Raw genomic sequence first — 15,602 nt, forward strand, 5'->3', positions numbered from 1 at the left:
CCTAATGCGGTGTTTTCTGAAGGGCTCTTGAGAGGTACAGGCTAGAATCACCCTAAGTACTGGGTAAAAGCACAGGTCCTGATCAGCGTCTGACTGCAGGCACATCTCCACATTTCTGTCAACATCTCCAGGTGGATCTTTATCACGCCCCAGTCTGAAACCTCAGGTCTAATCCACAGAAATTCTTTGAAGGATTAGAATACTTGTACAGTGCCTTGAGAGAAGAAAGAATAACTCATTTTATCTAATTTCAGATAAATAAGATTAGAATGCTGTGTTATTTAAATGGACTCACAGACGAGATATTTCCCCCAAAGGGTTGCAACTTAAAAACTAATAAATGTTCGCTCTAAATTCTTTCCAGGTATTGCGAAACCAGAGATTTCCTGCGTCCTATCACCATGCAGTGGAAACAGTTGTGAATATGCTGATGCCACACATCACTCAGAAATTTCGAGATAACCCAGAAGCATCTAAGAATGCGAATCATAGCCTTGCTGTCTTCATCAAGGTGGGGAGCGCCAGGCGAGAGGGCGTCTGCTAAGTGACTGAAATGTCCTTCCTAGCGGAGTAACCAGTATATAGTAGTTCACAGAGAGTTGCTCAGTCAGTGTCGATGGCATGTTTGTATGCTGAAGGATAGACTTATTAACAGTAAAGACAGATTAGAACCCAACTTTCCAAAAAGTTTGGGCCTAAATACTTAACATTATGGGTTGTTTTGTCCACAGAGATGTTTCACCTTCATGGACCGGGGCTTCGTCTTTAAGCAGATCAACAACTACACCAGCTGCTTTGCTCCTGGAGACCCGAAGGTAGTGTGTGTGTTACAGCCTGTTCTTTTTTTCTCGCTGACTCACTTCCAGAAACTCGCCTGTTTCTCTTGGTTTACATCAGAATTTTCTTTCAGTCCCAGAGGCACGACTCACTCCCCTCTTGAAGATACTAACTAGTACTCATTTGCATTAATGTGTGAGATGTTAGGGACACGGGAACTCCAAGTGTGAAATAAACATATCTATTTGATTTTCTCATAAACACCTGAAATGACTTCTCAACTGCAAAACTGAAAGTATGCGTGTTGGGAGTGATAGTTTATTTAGCAAGGTAATAGAAGTGACCGCGGCCTTTCTCTCACTCAGCTTTTTTTTATTGTATTCAGTCTGTGTCTATAACTGTAAGCTGCCTGAAATCCTTTATTGAAGTAGGAGGAGCATAAATCATAAATGCCCTAAAAGTCGGTGGAGAACATCATTTAATGAGATGTGTTCTCAATTTTCAAACAAATCCCTGCAGTCATTCTGAAATCTAAAACAGCACAGAGCTTGCTGTTCCAAGAAGGTCAAGAAGCTAAAGACTGGGTCTGTTATTTCTTACAGGTTTTTTAGGATGCTGGATAAAGTATCCAGTGAGGTATTTAACTTAGGACTAAACATATTTTTTCCCTGCAGACCCTCTTTGAATACAAGTTTGAATTTCTCCGTGTGGTGTGCAATCATGAACACTATATTCCATTGAATTTACCAATGCCCTTTGGAAAAGGCAGGATTCAAAGATATCAAGGTAATCTTACCTTTATATTTATTTACCTAGCTTTTTCACTATGAGAGTCATTTATTTTTAATACGATGAGAGAATTGAATCCAACATGACATTAGAATTTAAAATTTTTTTTCTAGTTAAATTCCCATTTTGAAATATTGATAAAATTTTCTATGGGAACTTACTTTTCCACAAACTTACCAGACTACAGACCATGTTAGTGTAACTCTTTTTCATTGAAACATTCCTTTGCTTAAACACTAGAAATCCATTTTACTTACTATAGTTTATTTTTATTTGTTTCACTTTTCCTTTTTCCTCATGAATTAGCTTTTCTTTCACCAGCTGTGGAGTCAAATGACACTCCTGTAGGTAGGTATGGGGTGTGACGCTTGCTGTCTTGCATTTTCCTCCTTTAATAGATAAAGAATGCAAGTGATTGCTGAAATGCTTGCACATGCTATTCATCCAGGCATTTCTCATATACTTCGGTCAGTTCTTAAACTCATGATAAACCAGTGAATGTCTTCTCACTGTCGCTAAGACATTGCTATAACATCCCAGGGAGGCATCTTGCTTTTTGTTCCTGGTTCCTCTGGGGGGTTTCTTTAAGAAGTAAAACAAAGAGCCTGCTCACTCCAAAAGTGTATTATTCCATCATTTTCACAGACCTTGTCCATAGTGATGGCAGTAGCTGAAGTCACAAGCCACATGGCTTCCACATGCTTTTACGTTTGCATGTTGGGTCTGTACTCACTGTCCTGTATCCTCTTCCAGTTCAGCTGACATTGATTTCTTTATCTTCACTGAGTAAATCAATGAAGCCTGCCAGGTCTGTCAGGTGATCTTTACTGGGTTCGGTGCCTGTATGTGCTCAGGATTATTTATGCCAAAGGAAAGAAGAAAGTAGAAGGATGCCACCAAGCTATTAATAACACCTAAATCAACTGACTCTGAAATTCAGAGAGAAATACACAAAGGCATTCATTCAGAGACATAAATATCTTCCCCCCAAACAGACTCAGACTGATTTTGAAGGAATGAGAAGAGGGATTGTGGCCCTAGAGTTGGCCATTCAGGGGTTCACCAAATGTTTATCCAGCACCAACTATGTTTAGCCTCAGGATACAGTTGTGGACAAGTGTCCATGTAAAAATGTCTGAACCTGTGAAGAATTTTTGTAAGATTTTATTTGAACCAAACTGATGACAATTGCCAGGAATCAAGACCGCAAACACTTCTTGAAATGGCAGTCAGCAGCTTCCTTATGCATTTTGAATTATTAAGAAGGGAACCTAAGGAAGATTCCATGAAGGTGGGAGAAAGCAAGGTGGGGGTGAGATTATAGGATAGTTAATAAGAATATGTGCTTTTTTGAGGGTAGTTACTCTTATTTTGAAGGAATGTAATCTAGCTGCACAAAAACAATAGGTCTTGCTTAGGACAAAGATAAACCTTTTACTAAGATAGTGATATGCCCGGGGCATCACTACCCACCATGACCTGCCCAGTTGGGAATTTGTGATCAGATCACCCTGTGAGGTTACTTTCCGTAGAACCCCTTTTTCATCCACACAAGGGTGATAATCCCTGGCTGTTTTACCTAAGGGAGATTTATATATAGAATGTTAGAGAGTGATAATTGCTAAGGAGAGAAAAACAAAACAAGAAAAGGGGGTGTGAAATGGAGTGACATTTGAGATAGGGTGACCAGGAATTGGTAATCTGATGAAAGTGAGGGGGCCGTGCATACACCTGGGGAAAACATTCTGGGCCGAGGTAGCAGCCAGTTACTCAGCATCCCCTGATCCCATCCTGCCAGCTGTCTGGTCTCACTTCCCACTAGTCCCATATTTCAGACATACTTGCTACTCCCAGCTCCTCAACCGTGACACGCCTACCCCCGACAACCCCTCCACCTCAAATAGCCACCTCCCTGGGGGAGTCCTCATCGTCCTCCCCAGCCAGTCACTCAGCACCACCTACATGGTGCCTGCCAGGTCCCCTCCTCACCCTCTCCCAGCACCCCAACTGGAATTAACTGCCCTCCATCCTGCACTTCAAGCCTCGTCACACCCTCCGTCACCTCACAGTCTGTTGCCAGCCCCCCTGGACTTGAGGACCGTGACTGTTTTTTCCTTTCCCCTGTCATGGTGCTGAGGGCAGCTCTTTAGACCCAGTGGTTGGGCAGGGACCATGTGCTGATGCCTGCCTTCCACTCTGGCCCAGCAGGTCCAATTGCTTATCCTGCAGAACTGAGCAAAGTGGAAACATTTCAAATGCCCAGCAGATTGGCATAAACTCATAGTGGAGTGCTGGGTATTTGGTGACAAGAGGGACTGCCCAGGCACATAGGTGTGGGTCACCTATAGGTAGTTTACCTTACATTGACAGGAATGAGTGTTGTTTATCTCTCCCCTTCCTCCCTTTTCACTGCCCCCCCATGCGCGCAAGCACACACATACACGTAACCCATAGGTTTCTTCTAAGGGGTTTATGTGAATTTAAGCTGTGAACTGTCATTTTGATATATGGGGCTTAATGTAAAGAGTGGACATGATTATTCTGGAAAGACAAATAATCTTTCTCTTGCTTCTGCTAAAGGGTTTCATAGGGTTTGGGTTAGTATTTTGGATAGGTTTAGGAGTAACTTATATGACACTAAAGTCAAGGGAGGGGTCAATAGATTTTCCTCTAATAATGGATTAAGGATGAGAATTAAAGTCCCGCTGCAGCTTACCTAAAAGGTGTGTTTCAGCTTCTGAGTGATGCTTGGCTGCTTTTATTTGCCCTCTCTGAGGAGATTTCACATTTGCTTCTATCTGTTCCAGACGAGCTTTAGTGTTGTTGTCATTTAGCCTGCTGCTGATTTATGAGTCTGGGTTGGTGTTTTGTCCCTTTTGTTTTAGTTTATTCACCTTTAAAGGTGCAGAAGTATTAAGAGTATATTTTTTAAATTCTGCATTAAATAAATTCTTCATTTAGTGATAGCAGAATACATAGGTTATATGCTAACTTGTTCATTTTAAACACATTGGATTTTAATGGGCATATAGGCATTAATGATTAGGAAATGGGTAAATGAACTCATTTGTCATTTAGTAAAGAACATTTAAATAAATCATGTATATTTATCCTTTCTTTAATTACATGTTTGTTATCCATAGACCACTCTTGTATAATACTGTCAATTAGCATGATAACTTTTTTAACTTCATGTCAGTAACAAAATTACATTTGTAACTTAATATATGTTGTTCTATATGATAAAAATTGGCACTAAAACTATTCACTTACTGAATTATATAGATGTAATATGCTTGAAAATAAAAATCCAGTGCAATTATCTGTATTTAAATTTTGTTTTAATTTAAGAGCCCTGGGTGTTCGGGAGTAGAGCAGTGATTTAGATAATCAAGCTTTTCCCATTGGAAGCCACACCCAGACTGGGCTGAGTGTAGAGGGTGGGGTTTGATTTTTATTTTATTCAAAGAGCGGCACTTTCTCGCTAACTAAAGCAGTTTCTGTCCTCATTTCAGATCTCCAGCTCGACTACTCACTAACCGATGAGTTCTGCAGAAACCACTTCTTGGTGGGCCTGTTACTGAGGGAGGTGGGGACCGCCCTCCAGGAGTTCCGGGAGGTCCGGCTGATCGCCATCAGCGTGCTCAAGAACCTGCTGATAAAGCATTCCTTTGATGACAGATACGCTTCCAGGGTGAGCGGTTCCCGATGGAAGAAAACATGAATTGATAAATGTCCTTTATGTTACGTACTATAAAGAAAGTAACCAATTATAAAATTAGTGCAACAGCATTAAGACTTCTCCCTGTTTGTGCAATAAAATCTCCTGGCGGTCTTTACAGGAAGTAAAGACTGGAGGCGGCCAGTGCCGGCTCAGACCTTGGGGTGTTAAACGTGGGCTGTGTGTCTTTGTTTCAGAGCCATCAAGCACGGATAGCCACTCTCTACCTGCCTCTGTTCGGTCTGCTGATTGAAAATGTCCAGCGAATCAACGTGAGAGAAGTGTCCCCGTTCCCCGTGAACCCCGGCAGTGTACGTAAGCATAGTCACAGGTGCACAGCCCGCATCCGTGTCCTGTGGCTGCCCTGACAAAGTGCCACCGACTGGGTGGCCCCAAACAACAGAAATTTACTCTCTCACGGTCAGGAGGCCATACGTCCAAAACCACTGTGTCAGCAGGCTTGGTTCCTCTGGAGGCTCCGGGTGGAGTCTGTGCCCTGCCTCTCTCCTAGCGTCTGCTGGTTCCTGAAATCCCACGTGGCCTTTTGCTTGTGGCCTCATCGTTCTGGTCTTAGCCTCCATCTTTGCCTTCTCCCTGGTGTGTCTGTGTCTCTCGTGCCGGGTGTCCTCTCCTTTTCTTATAAGGACAGTATTTAGGGACCTCATTTCACCTTAAATCGTAATTACATTTCCAAATAAGATCACATTCCGAGGTTCCTGATAGATAGGAACTTGGGAGTGACCCAATTCAACCCAGTAGATACCTGTTCTCTCTTTTTGCCCATAAAACAATAATAATGCACAGTACTTAGTAAATTGTATTTCTGGCTAAGATGGGGGTCAGTGACCCTGTTGTTCTTGTTAAAAATCATTATAAAAATCTTGCTTTCTTAATGCCCTGATATCTTGTAAAAACATCAGGATCTTCTTTGTGTTGTCAACAAATCTTTATAGAGGAGGGAGGTTAAAAAAAGAAAAGGCATAGTTCTAACCTGTGCGGTATGAAAGCGCAGGGCTAGCCCAGTTCTGACTGTAACTTACAAGGCCGTCTTTGAAAAGCCACCTCTTTAGGCTAAAGTCTCTGTCCGTAAAATTAGAAAGTCAAGCCGGATGTCAGAGAGGCCAGGCCCCACTGCCCAGAACTGACCACCTTAACTTACATTATCTTCGTCCATTCATTTAAAAATGCTTAAGGTAATTTATCATTTTAAATCTGTAGATTGGAGATTAAGTTGACTGAAGGGTGATCCCAGAAATTATCTCAAAACTTTTTCATTGGAAACCACCTGCCATTCATTTGGACAGAGTTCAGCAATTTCCTTTTCCTCTTCATTCTGGACCCGTGAATCGGCTCAGATGTTAATCTTGCCACTTTGTCATCTAGCATACACTTGGGGAGTTTCTTTTGCTCTTTCTGTCCCTTTTCCCCAAATAGTTCCCCAAATACATTGTTGCGTTTTTTTACACTTCACCTCCGAATACAGCTAAATAATGATGCCCTGAGAAGAGCCATACTTATAGAATGTTTTTTGTAGTTCTGAAGGGCTTCAACTTTCACTGTCCTTACCTAAACTGCACCACGCTATCACCCTATCTACACAAACTGTATTTCACAGGTGTATTCTCTAAACCGTTGCTAATCCGAATAAGTAATTCGGGGTATAATGCTACCCTTTCTGTAATGCTTCAGTCCTGAGAAAAAGGAACACAGGTTTCTCCGTGGCATGCAGCAAGTAAAATCCCTGGGTGACCTCACTTCATCGTTAACGTCGTTTCTCCCCTGAGGGTGCACCTGCAGCTGCGAGCTTGCAGAAGCGTCTCGCTGGTGCTCCTGTGAGTCCCTGTTGCTCGTGTGGGAGGGTTTCCAACATGAGAGAAAAACTGGTGTTCCCTTTGGAAAGAGCACGTGAGGCTTTTTCTGAAGGAAAGAACATACCAAATAATGTAAAGAACTGTTGGACATCAGAGCTCTGGAACACGGGGAAGGTGCCAGACCTTCTGGGGAGAGAAATGACTCTATGGGCCAAGACTTCTCTGCCCCCCCCCTAAACCCCCCATTAAATAGTCTGTGCTCTCTTCTCCCTGCTCTTTCTCTGGTCCACCCGCCACCTCCCTCCCTCTCGGTCCCGTGTGGTGCTCCTCCCTCTCGGGCACATGTCACTTGTCAGGCTGTGCTGTCTTGTTCTAACACCTGCCCTCACACTTTCAAGATCAGCTGGAGACTCTTTTTAAATCGTCTTTGATTATTTCTTCTCTTTCTCCCCTTTGGCAGACTGTGAAAGAGGAGTCCCTCACTTTGCCCGCTGGGAACCCGTTGGTGACACCACAGAAGTCTGGAAACACCTTGGACAACAACCTGCACAAAGATCTCTTTGGCGCCATCTCTGGCATCGGTAATGCCCGGCTCTCTCCTGGGCTTCACTCTGGTTTAATTCCGAAGGTGTCTTTACCTGGTAATCCAGTCGTTAGTGAGCTTTCAGATTAGGACTCTGAAGTCTGCATTTCTGCTTTGAATATTGTTTTCCTGGTTTTGATAGTTAATGACTGAACCCCCTCAACTCTGCACTGAAAGACATCCCAGCGTCTCATGAATTCTGAATCTGTTGCACTTGATCACATATTTGTACTGTTGGCTTTTTGTTAATGCCTAAGTTAATTTATCATTTTAAATCTGTAAATTGGAGTGTTTATGCTTTTAGAAAAGGAAAATCTTTGCAGGTGCGTGTGAGAGGAGTGGTAGGATTTATTTGTAGTGTTAGCAATTTAGATGAAATGTGACAGAATAATTGCTGCAGGGGCGAGTGGTTTATGGCTAGAGAACGATCCTGAAAGTGGTTTTCTAAATCTTCTTTCCTGGAATATATTTCTATCTGAAATAATGTAAGAGCAGCCCCCATGAGGAGGAAAACAGATGGCATAAATCAAGATCCAAATGGAGTAGTTTCTCCAAAAGAAAATGCCCGAGAAATGTACTTGTTAATATTCTGAACAATTGAGCCCCTGTGCCAGCTCCTTCACAAAGAAAATGATACAAAAAATATAGGTCTTCACAGAATTGTCACAGACACATTCCTAGCCTGTCTGTATCCCTTTCTCTTATACCACACTTGGACTAAATGGAACGTCTTGCCATGGCGAGTGCTTAGACCACCCAGTAATGGGACTGACTCTCAGGGCAGGATAAAGGGCAAGTCCTTTTAGCTGAGTAATTTGCAGGACGGTTGGTCATTCTGAGTTTATGTCCTTTCATTTTGTGTTGTTCTTGTTAACATGCTATTTCATGTAGGTGATGAAACTGGGCAGAATATAGAACTGGAAACCTCATATTAGTGCTGGAATTTGTCCTCCAATACCAATACCAATCCTTATTCTTACTTATGTTCATGTATGTTTTTCATAGTTACTAGTATCCTTACCTCATTTGGCGTTAGAGAGTAAATGAGTTACTTCGTGCACAGTGCTCAGAGCAGAGCCTGGCACACAGTGTTTCCGTCAGCCATTCTCCTGGGACCTCTGCTCTGTCTTTGCCTTGCTCTGTGCACACATCGGCCGCTGCTCCAGGCTGGAGAAGGGGCTCTCTTCAGCGGGTCTTATCTGTAGTGGCTCACAGAAGGGGCTTTAAGTCAGACAGACATGGTGTTGGGTCCAGACTCCACCATTTATTAATTATCACAAGCAGCATTTCTCGTCTCTTTACCCAGTGTCCACATCTCCAAAACAGTCACGGCGAAGGATAAAGAGCTGATACGATGTGTGCAGTGCTTAGCGTGGTAGACATAGTGGTAACATTGGACTATTACCATATACACAGTTCTTTAGCATTGTTAATGCTTTGTGGTATACTCTCAGTTTCCTAGGGCTTAGGAATGTGTTGAAATTTTAATTCCCTGGCCAGTACTCTGTAGGATTTATGTTCCATCTTTCACTTACATGGAACTGTGGGAATGATCAGTTTAGAATGAGGCGTTGTTTTGACTCTGACTTTATTCTCCAGTTCCCCATGCACCTTGTTAGGTTTGGGATGCACTGAGAATGTAAAGATGAACCATTGGGTGTCTTCAGCATGACTCAGATGGCATAAATGGCCTTCAGTACTCTGTGTTCATGGCGAAGTTAGTGATTTAGTGTCTTTCCACTTTTTCTTGCATTTCAAGACCTGAATCCACTTTTCATAGGAATTCACCACAACAGACTTATTTAAACCCAGGCTTTATCTATCCCCCACCCCACATCTTTAAAGATTTAAATTCTTGTTCCCAAGGAATGCCTTTTGGGGAGGTCCCACCTATGAACTGGGTTTTACTAGTTGTTTTCTGATAGCTCTAGCAGCTCTTCTTTCAGTCATCAAGGAGTTTGCAGTTAACTTTAGATCTAGTGCCTATCCTTTAAGAGCAGACTTTCTTCTTACTTTTCCATTTAGAAGAAATCCTGTTTCCATGAATATTGAGAATGCTCCTTCAGCAGTGTTTGTTGATGTCTTTGAAACATGCTACATGAAAATTCTAAAACTGATTTATTGCTGGATACAGACACTCTGAGATTTTAAAAGGCACACCTTCTTGGGCTCAGGGTTCCTTTTGGCACCTACTCAGTATATTACACTGGGATGTCTGTATAGAGGGGAGAGAGGTGGACTACACCTCTTTTGTTTTACTTACATGTTGTTTAAGATTTTTAAAAGTTATGCACTGGGCCAGGATAGAAAGTGTAAACACACACACATAACATAGAGAAACATAATTCTACTAAGCATGTTGATTTTGATTTATTGCATTTCCATCTGTTTTCCTTAGATTAGGACGGGAGTTCTGGAATTGAGCCTAAAACTCTGAGAATTTAGGACCTAATTTTACTAAGGACCTCTTTCTCCCGAGTTCTGTGTTCTACATTATATATGAAGCCTAAGTATATCAGGAGGACTATAATTATAATTTGGTCATAATGTGTGTTTCTTTTCTCTCTCACTATAGAAAAAGGCTCATGGCTTTTTCATAGGGTTTCCACCTGTTCCTTGTGACAATCAGTCACATGGTTTCTATTCTGGGGAGCCGCCTGTGGCCAGGGGTTCACATGTTCCATCCTTCACTTACATTTTTTAATTCCTCTGGCTCTTCTTTTCTTGGTTTTAATACACTGAATCTGTTTCAGGGATGGTGGTGGATAAACCCGAGTGTTAGGTCGGGGGAGGGATTAATTTAGAAGTGTCTTAGTCCATGGCAGCTAATTTGCATGCTGAAACCTGAAATGGCCAGCCCGTTGTGAGGTGCCAGGTAGAGGCATCCTCAGCTTGGATATGGGAGACCGTGCTTACAGCTTGCTAGAGTGGTGCCAAAAGTCTCCTCGTGCCACTCACTGCACAACCAGCCAGGCCTTTCCTTTGGAGGCGTGCATTTTGGTTCAGCACAGAATGTACAAGTCTGAGAGTCATTTTTAATTATGTGATTTACGTACATCTTATCTAAGCAGGAAGTCAATCAGTCACATTGAAAAATTGCACAGCACCCTGGTGGGTGCTGATTTCTGCCTTCAAATGCTGTTTTTTCACGGATGTCACGAATTTTTTTTTTTAATATATTTTATTGATTTTTTACAGAGAGGAAGGGAGAGGGATAGAGAGTTAGAAACATCGATGAGAGAAAAACATCGATCAGCTGCCTCCTGCACACCCCCTACTGGGGATGTGCCCGCTACCAAGGTACATGTCCTTGACTGGAATCGAACCCGGGACCCTTCAGTCCGCAGGCCAACGCTCTATCCACTGAGCCAAACCAGTCACTGCCGGATGTCACGAATTTTATGTCCCAGTTAGATTTCCTGTCTGCTTGTCACTGTTTATTGCAGAGCTTCCCAAAAATCCTCAGTTCACATCACTCACATTGTCACAGTAATTTTTTCATGGGGTCCTCAGGCCAAAAGAAACACCTAATAGTTCTGTTTATTAAGTACTTAGGCCCAAGTAACCTAAGTACTTATATGCTAACAGCTTAGTAGGCTTTTGAAAAAAATACATAAATTTAAAGAAAACCATTTGTATTATTTTTAATAACCACAACTCTTACTAATGGGATGTGTGTGTCTATTGGGCACTACCCAGCTTCTCCAGTTTTGAATCAGGTTGCTCATAGTCCTCCTCATTTTGTTCCACATTGATTTTTGCCCAGTACTTGCTTTTTATCATAGCAACCGCCAAAAATACCCTGCTTCACAAATATATGACATCATCGAAAGGAATGTAGCATGATCTAATGTTGAAACTACAGTTTCCGACAGATGTCAAGTATCATTGTGTTTTCCTTGAAAATGTAAACTATCCCAGGACACCCCTCTAAGTTTTCTAGGGCACCTCAGCACACAGTTTGAATACTGTGGGTGTGCTGCATGATTTAAATTTTTTTTTTATTTAATAGTTGTAGGTGGTTTTATCTTTTAAATATTTTTTAAAGTCTTCATTCTGTCCCCATTCTGAAACAGTATGTGCTCCTTTAATCTCCGCCATCAAAGATGGTTTCTCATAAGTGAATTAATAGCTACGTCTGAATGTTTCTGATTAAAGTTAGTTTTTATCTACTTGATAGGTGATTGAATGCAACTCTTGAGCCAAATTCCTAACAGAAGAAAAAATAAGTGCCGTAAAAGTAATTTTTCTTTGTTTAGTGCTTATCTGTCCTTTGTTCTGTCTCACCTAAACTTTGTTCTTGGCTTAATTCTCATTTAGCTTCTCCGTATACGACTTCAACTCCAAACATCAACAGTGTGAGAAATGCTGATTCGAGAGGATCCCTCATAAGCACTGATTCAGGGAACAGCTTTCCTGAAAGGAATACTGAGAAAAGCAATTCCCTGGATAAGGTAATTTCTTTTCAGATAATGTGTTTCTTATTACAAATAGATTTAGCCCAGAGTAAACCTACTTCATGTTCTAGTGTTCATTGTGTGACCTTTAAAACAAAACAAACAAAAAAACCCCACAAAAACCTCAGTTAATCTGGAGTAGATCGTCAGAATACTAACTAAGAATGGGGCGCATTCCCTGGAACCCCTTGCTTCCTGTGTCCAGAATGCCAGATTAGGGCAGTGTTTACAGTTTGGCAAGTGGGACAACTAGAGAAATCAAAATACCACTCATTTAGAATCCCTGTGGTCTGTATGCCGGAGAACACCATTTATAACACAGCTGTCCATACACACGGGCATCGGTTCCAACAGGAAAGATTAATCGGTCCTACAGGTGATTCCGGGGTAAGGCTTTATATTTCAAATCCCTCTTTTCACACTGCCCAACTCCAGCCCAACAGATCTTCCTCATATTAAACCTTCTGACTTGAAATGACTAAGGCTCCGGCTATTTGGAACTTTGTGGGAATGGATAAAGCTTGGATGTAAACCTGGAACCGTGACAGGTTGGTCTCACGTGGCCACCCCTGTCCTCACTTATTTCAAGGTATAGGCAAGCGCGTGTACGTTGAATAAACAGGTGAACCACTTAGGGGTGTATTCCTAGCTCTCAGACACATGGGACACATCCTTCCCCGGCACCAGGTTCGTCATCTCATCGCGCGTTTCCGTGGCTGGCATTGACGTGACGGTCCGTAACTGCAGTGGGTAGAGGTGTGCGCCTCGCAGTGTGGGGTGTGTCATGACCTGTCGAACGTTTCCCTTGACCCTGACATGCCTTCGCGTGTAGAGGGAGAAGCTGCTCAGGAGGCACTCTGCCTGCATCATACGCAGCCCTGGCGAGGAGGAGGAGGAGGAGGAGGAGGAGGAGGAGAAGAGCTGCCCGCCAGCCAGGAAACACCGGGTCACTGTGGATTTCTCCCTTCTCACCATCCCGCCTCTGCCCGAGGAAACCTTGCCTGCGGCACCTTTCCTCCCGCTGCAGGAAGCGCCGAGCCCTCCCCGAGGCTCTGAGGAAGTGGGTGGGCCAGGTGATGCATCTGCACCCGGTTTTGCCACTAACTGCTCCCAGATTTCTTCATTGACTACAAATACTCATGGATGTTATGCATTAGGCCTGTTTATCTTTTTTTTTTTTTTTTCAATTGCCTACCAGTACCTAGAATGAAAGAGAGTTTTTCACTGATCTTTCTGCTTTGGTATTTGACAAAAAAATTTCCCTGACTTCAATTGGAAATATAACTTTGGGGATTTTTAAATCTTCTGTGTTTTTATCATGAGATGCAATTCTTGTTCTTTTTTTTAATTTATTTTTTATGTGAACCCTTTGAACTTGGGAACCTGCTGTCTAGTGGCAAAACTGCCCTCGCCCTGCATCCTGAGCTTTCTGGCGTTTGCAGTGTTGAGCTAAGCTGATGATGGAATGACCTCACCAGTTTAGGGTCTTTGGCAGTGTGTGCTGAGGTGACCCCCGTTTTCCCTGTGGGGCGCCTGCCTGTGGTTTTCCCCAAGGGAGCCCCGTGATGTAACTGAATGGCAGCAACTCAGCCCCAGGCTTTTGGGGCTGGTCCTCAGCAGCACCACAGACATTTGCTGTCTCAGCCACTGGCATTTTCCTGAGGATGTGGTTGGTTTTGCAGTGTCTTCTGAATCATCATTCCTGCTTTTCTGCATGAGGTTTTACTTGGCATTTCAGAACTAAGCTGGTAACTCCACGATGGTCATCCAGTTGGAAAGGCTGGTGCCTCTGGCTTGTCCCTGAGGAGAGTGTGTGCAGGAGACAAGCCAGAGCTTGTGTGGAGCAGCACTTGTGTGGATTCGGGGAAGGCGCCTGTTGTTTGTCAACAAATTATCGATACCTTCCGACTGGAATGATTGGGCTCAACTCTAAGAACCTTTCTCTTCCAAGGCAGAAAAGTGAAGCTGGTTTTGTTGTACCTGCTGTTGAAGGAGAAAAACCCACCTGTATTTCCTTTCTTTAGCACCAACAAAGTGGCACTTTGGGAAATGCCGTGGTTCGCTGTGACAAACTGGACCAGTCCGAGATTAAGAGCCTGCTGATGTGTTTCCTCTACATCTTGAAAAGCATGTCTGATGGTAGGTAAAGATGGAGATGTCTGCTTTATTTTTCTTGTTTCGGTGTCTGGGTTATTTTTTTAAAGATTGTAATTGGTTGAAAGGATATAAGGATTTAAAACTATTTTCTTCCTTGTTTGAAACACATGTTGATTTTCTAAATGGAGTAGAAATAAAAATCTTAATTTGGAAAAGTATTTTTATTAGTTTATTCCAGAAAATGAGTTCTAAAATGTGAATGGGACTATTTTATACATTTATACTGAACTCAGACCGACCATCTTATTAACTAAAGGAGGCAGCCGCAGAAAAGCAAAGCAGCTTTTTAATTTTGTTTTAAATGTCATTGTCTCAACAAACGTACTGGCACTGGCACAACTTTGTTAGTCTGTCTCCTGAATGAGAGAATACGGTGTTGGGGAACCTCAGCATCTCTTCCAATTAGAGTGTGTGACATTGCTGGCTTTACCGGAAGCAAATCGTGTTATTAAAATACCCTCTCCTGAGGATAGTGTTTCCATTGCTCTCCAGAGAGAGAGGAGAGGAGGAAGGGAGGAGGGGAGAGAGAGAGAGAGAGGAACACTGATGTGAGAGAGACACATCGATTGGTTGCCTCCCGCACATGCCCCTCCAGGGGCAGGGAGCGAACCCAAAATCCAGGCACGTGCCCTTGACCGGGAATCAAGCCCAAGACTTGTAGGTCTGTGGGCTGATGCTCTAACCACTGAGCCACAACAGCCAGGGTGTTTCTTTTATATCAGGCTTCCATTATAGCAGCAATACAGCTTACAACTCAGACGTTAGGAATAGCAAACCTGTCCTTCAGGTGCTTCAGGACTGGGTTATTTTATTCTTCTGTCAGTTTGTTACCTTTAAATAACTAGTTAAAAAAAAACAAACAAGATTTTCTTTGATGACCAAATAAATGCAAAAGCACTGGACACTTATTCTGATATTTGGGTTATAAAGTTGAAATTTTTTCATTAAGTCAAAAGTTCTAAACTTTCTATTATGGTGGTGACTTTTAGCCAGCTATGATCCTATTTTTCCTTTGTTGAAAGATTTTTTTTTAATATTTTAAGTTTCAAATAATAAGTATGATTTATAACATAACTGCTTTTTAAAGACAAATACCAGAAATTTTGTATCCAAGTGAAAGTTATCCTTTAAAGTTGGCCTTTTGGAAGGCCATGCACAGATTTTAAGATACAACAACCTCTTCAAAAGAGTTTTATAATATTTTTTAAATTACCTGAAGTTATTCATTCCTTTCCTTTATAATTAGAGTTTTTTGTTTGTCATGTTTCAGAAATCTTCACCTATCTCTAGGATCATGAAGATATTCT

General features: G+C 42.3%; 1 protein-coding gene across 12 annotated transcripts in view; it reads left to right on the forward strand.

The window, feature by feature from the left end:
* The window catches only part of DOCK9 (dedicator of cytokinesis 9), a 286,418-nt gene that overhangs the window by 223,103 nt on the left and 47,713 nt on the right, over nucleotides 1-15,602 (forward strand). For all 12 annotated transcript variants that reach the window (XM_079779188.1, XM_079779189.1, XM_079779191.1 and 9 more), the window contains exons 28-35: nucleotides 365-511; nucleotides 732-815; nucleotides 1,452-1,563; nucleotides 5,082-5,260; nucleotides 5,485-5,598; nucleotides 7,559-7,679; nucleotides 12,002-12,135; nucleotides 14,163-14,277. In XM_079779188.1, coding sequence (XP_079635314.1) covers nucleotides 365-511; nucleotides 732-815; nucleotides 1,452-1,563; nucleotides 5,082-5,260; nucleotides 5,485-5,598; nucleotides 7,559-7,679; nucleotides 12,002-12,135; nucleotides 14,163-14,277 — 1,006 coding nt within the window. The remainder of the gene's footprint in view (nucleotides 1-364; nucleotides 512-731; nucleotides 816-1,451; nucleotides 1,564-5,081; nucleotides 5,261-5,484; nucleotides 5,599-7,558; nucleotides 7,680-12,001; nucleotides 12,136-14,162; nucleotides 14,278-15,602) is intronic.

The sequence above is a fragment of the Cnephaeus nilssonii genome (assembly GCF_951640355.1).
Source record: "Cnephaeus nilssonii genome assembly, chromosome: 8".
Classification (NCBI taxonomy): Eukaryota; Metazoa; Chordata; class Mammalia; order Chiroptera; family Vespertilionidae; genus Cnephaeus; species Cnephaeus nilssonii.